This window comes from Pipra filicauda, unplaced genomic scaffold (genome assembly GCF_003945595.2).
Source record: "Pipra filicauda isolate LSUMZ 115617 unplaced genomic scaffold, ASM394559v2 scaffold1_size10287979_pilon, whole genome shotgun sequence".
NCBI lineage: Eukaryota > Metazoa > Chordata > Aves > Passeriformes > Pipridae > Pipra > Pipra filicauda.
Window position 1 is genome coordinate 9,817,926 of NW_024104310.1, and position 12,500 is coordinate 9,830,425.

The 12,500-nt window shown below is 54.8% G+C and overlaps 1 protein-coding gene across 1 annotated transcript; it reads left to right on the forward strand.

Annotated features, from left to right (window-relative positions):
- The first annotated feature begins 4,467 nt into the window (after positions 1-4,467).
- Positions 4,468-7,489, forward strand: EN2 (engrailed homeobox 2). The gene is made up of 3 exons (XM_027727782.2): positions 4,468-4,553; positions 4,688-5,416; positions 7,170-7,489. Exons 2-3 carry the CDS (start codon positions 4,876-4,878, stop codon positions 7,484-7,486), a joined length of 858 nt encoding a protein of 285 aa, XP_027583583.1. The 5' UTR covers positions 4,468-4,553; positions 4,688-4,875; the 3' UTR covers positions 7,487-7,489.
- The last annotated feature ends 5,011 nt before the right edge of the window (positions 7,490-12,500 follow it).

Sequence of the window (12,500 nt, forward strand, 5' to 3'; positions counted from 1 at the left end):
CCTTTCCTTTCCTTTCCTTTCCTTTCCTTTCCTTTCCTTTCCTTTCCTTTCCTTCCTTTCCTTTCCTTTCCTTTCCTTTCCTTTCCTTTCCTTTCCTTTCCTTTCCTTTCCTTTCCTTTCCTTTCCTTTCCTTTCCTTTCCTTTCCTTTCCTTTTCCTTTCCTTTCCTTTCCTTTCCTTTCCTTTCCTTTCCTTTCCTTTCCTTTCCTTTCCTTTCCTTTCCTTTCCTTTCCTTTCCTTTCCTTTCCTTTCCTTTCCTTTCCTTTCCTTTCCTTTCCTTTCCTTTCCTTTCCTTTCCTCCCCTTCTCCTCTCTTCTCTACCTCTTCATTCTTTCTTTCGCCAACCACCATTATATAATTGTTCTCTGGACAGTCGTTTACTTTGACTCTACTGAATTTTGACGAAATTGGGGGGTTTTGTTATTGTTATTTGATAGTTTTCGATGGGGGCCAGGAGGGCTGCCCTTGTCCCAGCCGGTGGGTGGGAGGGGAGGGCGCTGCTTTGCAGGGGCAGGGCAAGAAGAGGGGCCGGGGGAAGGGCAGGGGAAGGACGGGGCAGCGGGAGGACAGGGCCAAGGGCAGGGCGAGCCAGGGACAGGGCCGGGCCAGGGGCAGGGCGAGGCAGGGGCCGGCTCTCCCACCCCACCCGCGCACCCTCCATCCCGTGGGAAGGGGAGGCGGGAGGGAGTGTTTACCCCCCCCGTCACTCCGTGCTGCGGACGGTAGCCGTGACCGAACGCTACTTCCCGAGTCAGGACTGTGACATTCACCCTCATCAGTTCCCTCCCGAGTATCCCCCGTGCCCCACGCGGGTGCCCCCGGCCGCTCGGTGGGGAGCCCCATCTCGGGCCGGGCCGGGCTCTGCCCTCTCCACGAGCAGCTCATAAAATTTTCATGATCCTGCAAGAAAGTGGAAGCCAGGCTTTCCAACCCGTCCGTTTGCTCCCGTTGACGGGAAAGTATTCCCCGCGTGAAGTGGATGGATGGGCGCTGCCAGTCCCACCACAGGCTGCGGGGTGTGAGCTTAGAGGCAGCAAAACGCCCTTCATCCTGCCTGGCATGGGGGGAATCGGCAAAATCCGGAGGTTTTAGGGGGGTTTATTTTTGTGGTTGTCGGCGGTGCAGTGAGAACCCGGCGGCACTGGGGAAATGCGGCCGTGTTGGCTGAGCTCTCCCGGCCCGCCGGCTCCGGGGAAAGCCTGCCTGGGGCTGAGCGAGGGTCGTTGCTGGTTTTCCCCTTCCAAAATTGATGCGAGAGCCCAGTGAAGGCCGGGCAGCGCTGGGCACATCGCCTGCGGCATGGCCAGCCTGGCCAGGGGAAGGAGGAGCAGCGACCTCTTCCCCTCTCCTCTATACTCCTCCAGTAGCTCCAACACGCTGGTAAAGCTGCCTCAAAGGCTTCGCTCGGAAATAAAGTGATGCCGGGTGTGAGCGGGAGGGACATGGGGGCTGCCAGAGGGGCGCGGCGCTGTGCCCAGGCTGTGCCCACGGGGTAGCCTCGCTGCCAGACCTCCCCCGGCGGCACGGGCGGGGACTGTCTGGAAACGGGGGAATCGCTGAAAACCCGACGAAATTCGTGCATGCCAGAGTTTTGCAGGCAGCCACCCCGCTCTGGAAGGGCGAGAGGTGCAGCCCTTCCCTGGACTCCCACTACTCCTCTGGGCATTTTGGCTTCTCAGCACCTCGTGGTTGGTTTTTTTCCCCGAGTGTGGGGAAAAGCTAGAAGGAGGGTTTGCTCGGGGGAACGGCACGAACGGCCCCGGAGCCTTCCCGCAGCCCGGCCCCGGCCGCAGAGCCTGCCCGCAGCCCGCCAGCGGGCGGGGGTCGGCCGCTCTCTCCCTCCCTCCTTCCCCGTACCGAATTCACGGGTTATCATCCTGTTTCTAAACTTCTCAGTGTCAAAAGCGCCGAGCAAAAGGCAGGGTGTGTGGGGTCCGCTGCACCCGCACACTCACCTGTTTGCGAGACGGAAAATATATATACATATTTTTAGTGACTGGTAGCATGGAATGAGCCTTGTTGAAACTACGCGGGGAGCATAAGGGAAAGAAATCTGGCTGGTGTGCGGAGAGGTGATATTTGTAGGCACCAGATCTGCGAGGGGAGGCTGAAGCAAAGAAGCAAACGAAGCCAAAATCGCATTTCCAAGCCACCTCTCCCGGCGACCCGCAGTGGTTCCCAAGGAAAAGCCCCTGCAAGCCGCGATGCCGCTGGCGAGTCGCCCGCAGACCGGCGAGCAAACGTACTGCTGGGGAATGTTTCTACAGAGATTGAACTCCCAGATAAAAATAACCTTGGAAAAAAAAAGAGACCATTCAGATTTTCTCGGTTCGGTATCAGATCACCCCTTCACTCCCCACCGCACCCCCCCCCGCTGCCTCTGCATACCTGAGGTGCTGGATTATTGTCAGAGGATAGGCAGATGCAGTAATTGTTTTGTACAGCTTTGTTTATCTCCTTCTTCGGAGTTTACTTCAGGAATTCTCTTCCCTGTCCTATGCAGGGTATAAATAATCCCGCAAAGGAGTGGGATAACGAATGGAAAGGCTAACGCGGTACCGGCAGTGAGTGGGCAGGTAATGAGCAGTTCAAGGAGGTTTGAAGTTTTTATCAGTAACTTGGGTCCGCCCGGGAGCGAAATATTTGAAGTGCAGCACCTTGAACACTTTTAATTATGGGGTAGTAGCAAAGCGAGAGCTTCTAAGTAATTAGAAAATACTTCTTGGGAGACAGGCTAATCGCTTTTCATGGGGCGCTTGAAGAAATTAACCTTTGGGTGCTTGTTTGAGCAAAACAACTTTGGATCAGCCACTGCTGGTCTTCGCCGGTGGACCCCCTGTGAAATACAAAGGAAATAGGGAGAAAGATTTAAAATTAGATAAAAATAAAATACCTTAAAAAGAAAAGGGGAAATAAAAAGAATAAGAAAAAGGAAAGCAAAAAGGAAAAGAAGAAGAGGAGAGGAAGGACTCTCTGCCCCTTTCCCTCAAGGCGGTGAGTGATGCGCGTCACCGCAGGGAAGCCACGTCCAAGTGAAAATGTCACTTAGGGGGAGAGCCGAGGGTCGCGATGCGGCGGACACCGGAGCCGAGCCACCACCTCCCAACCATGCTCGGCCCTTCGCGGGGCCGCGCAGCCCTTTTCCGTGCGCCCCGTCGGGGCGGTGGCACCGTGCGGGCCCCGGGGAGGGATAACGGGCCGGCTGCGAGGGGAGGAACGGCGCCCGCATCCTCGCTCCTCTCTCGCGCGCCCCGCCGAGGATCCGTGCCCCCCAACCTGTTCAGCCCCCTCTCGACCCTTCGGCCATGCAGCCGTACTTGGCTCCCTAATTTTGTTTCAGGGTATTTCTCCCTAAAGACAACAAGCAAAGCAGCAGCGGCAGCTTTCCCCTTCTAAAGCGGGGGCTTTGGAGGGGTCCGGAGGTAGACAGGCCAGCGTTTTAGGGGGGAGCACAGCGCCGCAATGCCATTTGGGGAGCAGTCAGGGCAGATCAAAGGCTCCTGTCCGGCTGCGGGAAGGACGAGTCAATTACCGCCGAACCGCGCGGCGGGGAAGGGACGGGCCCCCCCGGGCAGCCCGCGGGCACCGGGCCGGGCCTGTTCCGCCCCCACAACTCCCCCCCCCGGACCCCTTTGTATCGCCTCCGCTCGCTTAATATTATTTATGCGTTTCTGCAAGGAATTGTGGGATGCCGGCCCCCCTCCCCCGGTAAACACCGGGGCAATTAAACCCCCGATAACTCATCTCTGGGAAAGGAGTACGGGGGGGACACACGGGCCGGGGCGGGGGGGTTGCTGCGGTGCGCGCCCCGCGCGGGGGCACCCGCATCTCCCCCCCGCGCATCCCCGCGGCGGCCGGGCCCGTCCGTGGGAGGGGCGTGGGCGCTGTCACTTACCGGGGCGCCCCGCACCACGTGTGCGCTCGCCCGGGCTACCATTGGCCCGAGGCACGTGTCGGAGCGCCCGGGCCGGCGACGTCAGCGACGGGGGCCCCGTTAAAACCTAAAAGGACAACAACCCGAGTGGAAGTGCCCGGGCGCGGCGGCGGCGGCCGCCGGGGCGTAGCGCGGCGCAGGGAGGGCGGCAGGGCAGGGCGGGACGCCCCCCTCCCCTCCCCACCCGCGGCGGCCCCCGCATGTGCGGGCGCGGGGTGGCGCGGGGCGGCGCGGGGCGAGGCGCTGCCGGCCGGAGCCCCGCGGGGCGCCCCTCACCGCCCTGCCCTCCGCGGGACACCGGCTGCTGAGAGCCCGCCTACACCCCGCCCCGACACCGGCGCTTCGGTTTTTTTTCTTTGCGCACCCCCATCCCCCCCACTACCACCCCACCACCACCAACCCCCTTCCGCCCCCCAATTATTATTATTTTTATTACCACTAATTTTTTTTCCTCCGCGGATGAGGCGCGGCGGCGGCGGCAGCGGCGGCCGGGGGAGCAGGCGGCAGCGCGCCGCGGGACCGAGCGGCTGAGCGGCGGCGGGAGGCGGCGGAGCGGCGGCGGGAGGACCGGAGCCTCCTCTCTGTGTTTTCATTTTTTGGCAAAGTTGGAAGTGGTGGAGGTTCGGCTGCTGGCTTGGGGAGGGGATCTCCCTGCATTTGTCTCTTTTTTATTTTTTTTTTTAATGACTCTTTAATTTTTTTTTTTTTTTTTTTTTTTTTTTTGCGAACTCTGGATTTTGAATGCCCGGCGAAGCCAGGAGAAACGAAAGCAAATAGACACCTGTGCGTGCGTTGTATATAGACATATATATATAAAAATATATATATTAAAAAATTAAATAAAAAACAACCGACAGCAGGAGCAACAACAGAGACAGCGCTCGGCAGCTCCCGGCCGGCGGCGGGCGGGCAGCGGAGCCGTCGGCGGGGCGGCCGCGCAGCATGGAGGAGGGCGGCCGGAGCCCCCGGGAGGAGGCGGCCGAGCCGCAGGAGTCCGGCGGCGACGCGGAGCCCGGCGGCGGCGGGCGGCGGGGGCTGCTGCTCCCCCCCGGTGACCCCCCGCACCCCCACCCGCACCCGCATCGCATCACCAACTTCTTCATCGACAACATCCTGCGGCCCGAGTTCGGGCGAAGGAAGGAGGTGGGCGGCCCCGGCGCGGAGCCCCGGCGGCCCGGCGCGGAGAGCCGCCGCAGCCCCGCCGCGGCGCCGGCCCCCGGGGCTGCGCTGCCCGGCGGCGGGGCGGGCTCGCCGGGCCGGGGGGAGGGCGGCCCCGCCGGGCTGGCCCTGCACGGCGCCGCCAAGAAGGGGGGCGACCCCGCGGCGCTGGAGGCGGCCCTGAAGGCGCGGGGGCTGAGCGGCGGCGACCTGTCGGTGAGCTCGGACTCGGATAGCTCCCAGGCCAGCTCCAACGCCGGGAACCAGCCCATGCTGTGGCCCGCCTGGGTGTACTGCACGCGGTACTCGGACCGGCCCTCCTCAGGTAAGCGCTGCCCCGTCGCGGCCCCGCTCCCCCACCGCTGTATCACCCTCCCCGGGCTCCTCTGGCCGCCTCCGCCCGCCCTCGCGGCCGGGAAGCGGCGTGGAAAAGACCTCGCTCCCTTTTCCCGCTCCGTCTTCTTATTTTCTTTTTTTTCTTCTTTTTTTTTTTTTTTTTTTTGTTCTGGAGGGGAGTGGGTGGGGGAAGGAGTTGCTTAAAATGACCTGAAAATGCGGGGAGAAGAAGGGGTGGCCGGGGGTGCGCGGAGCCGGAGGGACGAGGAGGGAACGGGGGTCCCTCCCTCCCCGCCGCCGCAGCGGAGCTGGGGCCGCCTGGGCTCTGGGCATTTCTCACCAACTGCCGAGTTTTATCAAAGAGGGAGGAAAAAATTCTGGCTTTGGGTTCCCCGCTTATCCTCCCGGAGAGCTCTCCTCCCCGCCGGGAACCTCTCCCCCTCCCGCGCTGTGTTTTGGAAAGGGGAGAGGGCATTTCCACAGGCCTCGCCTTGTTTTGATTAGTCTTTTTTCGCCAAAACCAAGCCGCGGTCGTTTATTTCTCTAAAAGAGGCCTCGGAGCGGCCGCCGTTTCGTTTCTTTCTTTTAATTTCCCTCCATGTGCTGTAGGTCAGCTCTGTGGGGGCCGGGGGACGTTCCTAAGAACCAAGGAACTTCTTTGGCAAGGGCTTGGACAGAACCTCTTGAAATTATCGTAAAAAAAAAAAATAAAAGAAAGAAAATTTTAAAAAATAAAGCCAGGGGGTAAAATGTCCTTCTGCTACCGCGGGGACAGCAGGGCTGGTTCTGGCAGATCGGTAAAACCCCGTTTAAAAAGAAGTAGAAAGCGCTGGGGGAAGGCATGGGAAACACCAGACAGGAGATCTGCTCCCAGGGAAAAGAAAAAAAAAATATGGATCTTCCTCTTACAAAAGCAGCGAGGTAGGATTTTCACCCGGGAGCCGGCCGGCTGAAGGAGGTATCGTAAAACGAGATGAAAATTAGTTCGTAATGTCTGAAAACAAACTCTTACTCAGAGGTAATATTCAGAGCTGAATTGGAATTTACTCCATTGTTCTCCGGTGCTCTCCTTTGTTAATATTTAATTAACATACATCCTCACAATGGCTCGGCCCGGGCAGAAAAGGCTCCTTGTGCTGCCGAGAATAATATTCCCGAGAATAATCCCGGCGATTCGGATCGGGCCGTGCAGCGCCATATGGGCACTGCAGCGGAGAGGCGGAATGCTTCTCCCTAAGTAAACTGGAGGAGGAGGATTTCCATTAGAATTTTTATCGCGACCCACCAAAAAAATATTTAAAAGATAAGTAAAAAAAGTAAAGAGGTTTTCTTAAAAAAAAAAAAAACAACAACCAAACAAACAAACATATTTTTTCGGGGTGTAAAATTTAGCTCCGTGTGGCTGCTCCTGGTGCAGTTTTCCTTGCTGACCATCCCCGGGATGCAGAGGGTCGGTAACTGTGTTTGTGGCTGGGGGGGAAGGGGACGTGGGGGGGGGGGACGGCCGGGCAGCGAGCTGGGGCACAGGAGGCTGCGGAGGCACCGGGGTCTGCGGCTCCCGTTCCACCGCCTCCAGAGCATCGCCCTGGCAGCGGAGGCACAAAGCGGGTTTATTTTTCTTGGCGGGGGTGGTGGTGGTGTTGTCGGAGCGTGGGTGCCCCCCCCGCGGGACCGCGCCTGGCGTGGGGCCGCCCGCAGCGGAGCGTGGCGGTGTCGGTGCTTCTCCTCTCTCCCGGCCGTAGGTCCCCGCTCCCGCAAACCAAAGAAGAAGAACCCCAACAAGGAGGACAAGCGGCCGCGCACCGCCTTCACCGCCGAGCAGCTGCAGAGACTCAAGGCCGAGTTCCAGACGAACCGGTACCTGACGGAGCAGCGGCGGCAGAGCCTGGCCCAGGAGCTCGGGCTCAACGAGTCCCAGATCAAAATCTGGTTCCAGAATAAACGAGCCAAGATCAAGAAGGCGACGGGCAGCAAGAACTCCCTGGCAGTGCACCTCATGGCCCAGGGGCTCTACAACCACTCCACCACGGCGAAAGACGGCAAGTCGGACAGTGAATAGCCAAGGGAAAGGGGGGGTGGGGGGAAGGCGAGGGAGGGAGGGGGGAGGCAGGGGAGGGGGGCCGTTTGCAGTCAAAGTTTATACAATGCAATAATTTAATTAAAAAAAAATAAAAAGAAACATAAGGGCCAGTGTATAAAGATTATACCAGCATTAATAGTGAAAATATTGTGTATTAGATATAATTCTGCAATATTCTATGTATATATAATTTACAGGTAAGGTGGTGTAAAAATCCAAGATATCTGATTATAAAATATTTTTTGATTTTTTTTTTGATTTTTTTTTTTGATTGGTTGGTTTTGATTTCGGGGGTTTGGGCTGGTTGGTTGACTTTGGTTTGTTTGTTTGCTTGCTTTTTTTTTCGGTTGTATGGAGATTTTAGATGCTATCTTTATGATTTTTTTTTTATGCTTAAGTTACCTTTTATAGACTTAAGCGCAGTTTTAATGGACATTGGACAATGTTTTTTGAAATTCAAAAAAAAAGAATTAAAAACAACTTTTGCTGAAGTCCAAAGATTTTTATTGCTGCATTTCACAGGACTGTGAACTGAATAAATAGTTCTCCTATTTGTTCTATGAGTTCCAACTTTTTTTTTCACCCCACCCCTCCCCTTTTCTTTTTTTTTTCTTTATTTTTTTTGTTTGTTTTATTTTATTTTTTCTTCTTTTTTTATGTTTTTGGAGCTGGGGTGTCTGGGGCTGACTTTGGGGATAGACATGGAGAATTAATTTTAAAAGGAAGAAAAAAATATAAGTGACGATAGGGAGACAAATCTGAAAACACCTTCTTAAAACATGCTCGGGGGCCTCTCCTGAGCCTCTACCCCTTCATCACTCCCAGCGAGACCCACGGCCATCCATGGATGCGGAATGCAGGCTGCAGGCGTGGATGAGGGATAGAGATGGGGTTAGCACCCCCCTCCCCCCTCCCTTCCAACTTGTTGGGAAAACTTTGGGAACCCCATCTCCGAAAAGCGGGAGCCGCTCCGGGATACTGCTCCTTCCCGGCCCCGCTCCCCCTCCGCGGGGGGCGGCCGAGGGATGAGACCCGGCTCCGCTCCGGCATCACATCCCCGAAATATTTGGGAGCGTTTTAGCCCCCCCCCCAAATAAAGTAACGTTTTTAGTTCTCCCTTCCCCCCCCAGCGCGGTCCCCGCTGGCGCGATGCTTCGAGACAGCGTGCGGGTGGGTGTTTCTCCCCACGCTCCCCCCCCTCGTTCCGCACGCAGACACCCCCTTCTCATCGGAGTTTTTCGGGAGTTCGAGGCGCTGTGCTGTGTTTAACCCGTTTCTCCCGGAGCGAGGGGTCCCTCTCCCCACTCCGGATGGGAAATGTGTCCTGCGTGGGCCTGGGTGTGCGTGGGCAGCTGCTCGGGAACGGGCCCTCCTGCGACGCTGTTTAGGGGGTGAAAAACTTCTCGCTTTGCCTTAAAGCCTCTTTATTTTGCAGCTCTAATAGATACACATTGTACATAGTAGTATAAAATTAAAAAAAAAAAAAAAAAGAAAAAAAAGAATCCAGCTATAAAATAAAAAACTGTAATTTTAAATTCTGTGAATAACCATCAGCTGCTTAGGAGCCAGGATTAAATGACTTTGCCTTTTAGCAAGAAAGCAAAGGATTTTTTTTTCTTCTCTCCAGTTTATAAAACATGTGCATTTTACAATTGCAGTATCAAATATTTATAATCGGATGAAATATGAATGTTTTTATTTACAACTGTGTTCTCAACATTGTGAACATTCTCGCTGCATTTTGTGTGTTTCAATTCTCGAGGACTGCATTAAATAATAATAATTAAAAAAAACCAACCAAACAACCCACTTTATTATGAAATCCAAACCGTGTCACTCAGGCGTTGCAATGGAGCAGTGCTGTTAGGGAATATATATCCCTAAATGTTCATACAATCCTTAGCCTGCACTTCTGAGCACTGGAGCTGGAGTTAGAAGTATTTCGTAGTTTCAGCTCTTTACGGGGTGTGTGTGGGGAAATCCGTGGCGATTTATGAGAAAGGTGGTTTTGCAGCCAGGCTTTTCATCAGCCTTTTGACTTAATGAGGAAACTTTGGGGGATTCATTTCTAGCTGAAGGAGAGGACGAGCGCCAGCCGGCACCGAGCCCCTCTCGGGCACTCCTCCTCCTGCTCAAAAGGAGCTGAAAACGCAAAGGAAAATCTTTTTAATCTCACGTACTGTCAACAGGTTTCACCTTTTCAAGACTTTAAATACCCGGTGGTGTGATGCTCTGACAGGCTGCGTTTGGAAAACCTCTGCTAGAAAAACTCGTAACCCTGGAGCTCGGGAAGAGGGGATGGAATATTGCCGATGCCACTCCACGAAACCGGGCACCCTGTAAAATGCTTGGCAGCCCCGGGAAATGACAGTACCACGATTTTAGGACAGGCTGGACAAAAATAAAACGATCACCCGCCTTGCTGCGACAAAGGGCACAAGAGCTCCGAAATAGCTTTCTACAGGCAGGAGGAGAGGGAGGAAGGGCAGAGCCTCACTCACCCTTAGGGTCGTTCCTTCTGCAGGGGACGTGCTCTCAGATAAAACCAAGAGGAGGTGTATTTAATATTTTACTTTATATATTTTTTTTAAAAGCCGCTACTTTAAGATACATTCTGCAAGGGGTAAAATTCTCCAGGAGAGGAGCTGCCGCTGGCATGGTGCACCTGCCCGAAGAAACTGGGGCTGGGGATGAGTGCGACGGGAGTACCGGGGATGCTCCCAGGATACTGCGAGTTCCTGCTGCTTCCAAACCTTCTTTATTTTTCCAGCCTTTTTGGTTTACGTACCTATGAGGAGATTTATTTTTTTTTTTTGGCCACCAACACTAATAGAGGCAGGTGATTTATAATCCCGAGGGAGAAAATTGGTGGCAATGGGCACTAAAGAAGAGTTTTAAGTCTGGTTTGAAAGATAGCTCCGGTTGCTCAGTGGTAGAAAACGGCACCGTGGGTGTGTTACACGAGAGAGGATAAGTCCCACGGAGATTTTATTGAACTTTTTTTTTAGGAAGCCACTAAACCTGTACCGGGGGGAAATTTTGGCCTTGCTCCTAAGTGTGCAGGCAGGGGTGGAGTTTCCACCTGTCCTCCCCCCCTCGTAAGAAATACTGGGAACAAAAAATAGATGTGTGACACCAGCAGGCATAGGTATTTAGTTTTAGATTTTAAAAAAATCGTAGTGGAACTTCCCTAAGTTAGTTCAGTCTATGGAGGAAGGACAGAAAATATCACGCTGCTGCTTGGATTTTATCCAGATCAGAACACAAAATATTTGCCATTTGTAAGCCGTGCCTTCAGTGGGAGCAGCGAATTCCTCACACGGGCTGCACTTCTCACCTGCCTCCGATATTTTGGGGAAAGCTTCCACGGGAAGAGGCAAAGGTTCGGAGACACTTGCTCCGCTGCTGCTTTTCGCCACCCTGTGAGCGGCTGCTCGTTCCCGTGCACCGCCCAGCCCGCGCTCCCACGCCCGGGCAGCAGCTTCCCGCTGGCTTGGGAAGGATGGCACAGATAAATTACCCCTCGATAATTTAAAATTAAAAATTATTTTAACAGAATGAGCTGCCGCGCAAGCTCCTCTTGCAATTTTAGCAAAGCAACACCGGCTTTCTGAAACAGCCTTTTTGTTTTGGAAAAGGCAAAATCCCAACCCAGAGCAACCCCGAAGCCGAGCCAGAGTTTCCCCCAAAACCAGGCTGCGTCGGGGCAGAGGCAGGACTGACCCTGGAGTTAGCCACCGCCTGGCAGCGTTTTATTCCTGGCAGGCAACTCTCCCTGAGATTTCCCTCCCCCAGCTAGCGGGGCAGACTCCTTCCCCTCCAGCCAGAGCAGCAGAGTCCCATAAAAAAAGAATAAAACAGGAAAAAAAACCCGAATCAACTAACCAAACAAAACCACCAACCCAGGGAAGTATTTCAGGGCCGAACAAAAATACATCTGCACTTGCCCGGTGCCAACCAGCCCCTCCGTGTAATTAATTAAGCGTATTTCCCCCCTAACTCTGTTCAATGAGCATCTGAGCACTGAGGTTTAGTGAAGGTGTTCCTCCGCTCTGCTCTCCGTTAACGCAGGGTACGGCACATGCGATGTACAAAACCCACACCCAGGCACTATGTATGCAAATGCCCGCGCCATTGATTGTGAAATGCATATCAGAGTTAGAGGGGGAAACTATTTAGCCAGCTCGGGGTTGTGGAAAAAAAAAAAAAAAGTAATTCTGTATCCCGCTGATTTAATATCCGACCTCCACATTCAATCCCCGCCCATGCAGCTATCAAAAGTACCCCTGGGATGTTTGGATATCATCTCCAAACTAACATCTGTGATTATGAAATGCTCAGAAGGGGAAGGTTAATAACAATTTGTTTCAAAGGGCCAGAGTCAATTTTATAAACAAATTCGCGTTGCCTTAAAAACAAACAAACAAGCAGAGTGGAAACCGGCACCCGCGGGCAGGGGCTGGACCTGGGCACTCGGTGCAGGTTTTGTTCCCACTTCCCTCAGGGAAGGAGCCGGGGCAGTCCGGGGCGGCCCGGGAGCAGCAGACGGGGATGACGGCGTAGCAGAGGGAGAGAGATTTGTGCAGTGACAGCCCGGGGGATGCTCCGTGGCTCCGGCAGAAACGCACACAGACACGTTTGGGGAACGAAAGGTAGTCCCGTGTTTCTGTGCAGAAAATCGGGACGGTCCATGACTGTGGAACTGGGTTCTGTAGAGCTGGGGACGGGGCAGGTCTGGGCTGTGCAGCGCTAGGGAGGAGGGTATCCATGCCCTGGGCTCCCCCCTCACACACATCGAGACCAGCCTTGCAGCTAAAACCAACTAGCCCGTCCTCAATCTGCTCTGTCGCATATTTGGGACCCCTGGCAAACTCAGGCAAGGCTGACGCCCAAAGCCTGGCCCCGGCTTCGGGAATAAGTGGCCTGGATGAGCCCAGGCAGGAAGAGACGACGGAGCCGGCAGCTCCACAGACACCCACGCCCAGAGCCCGAA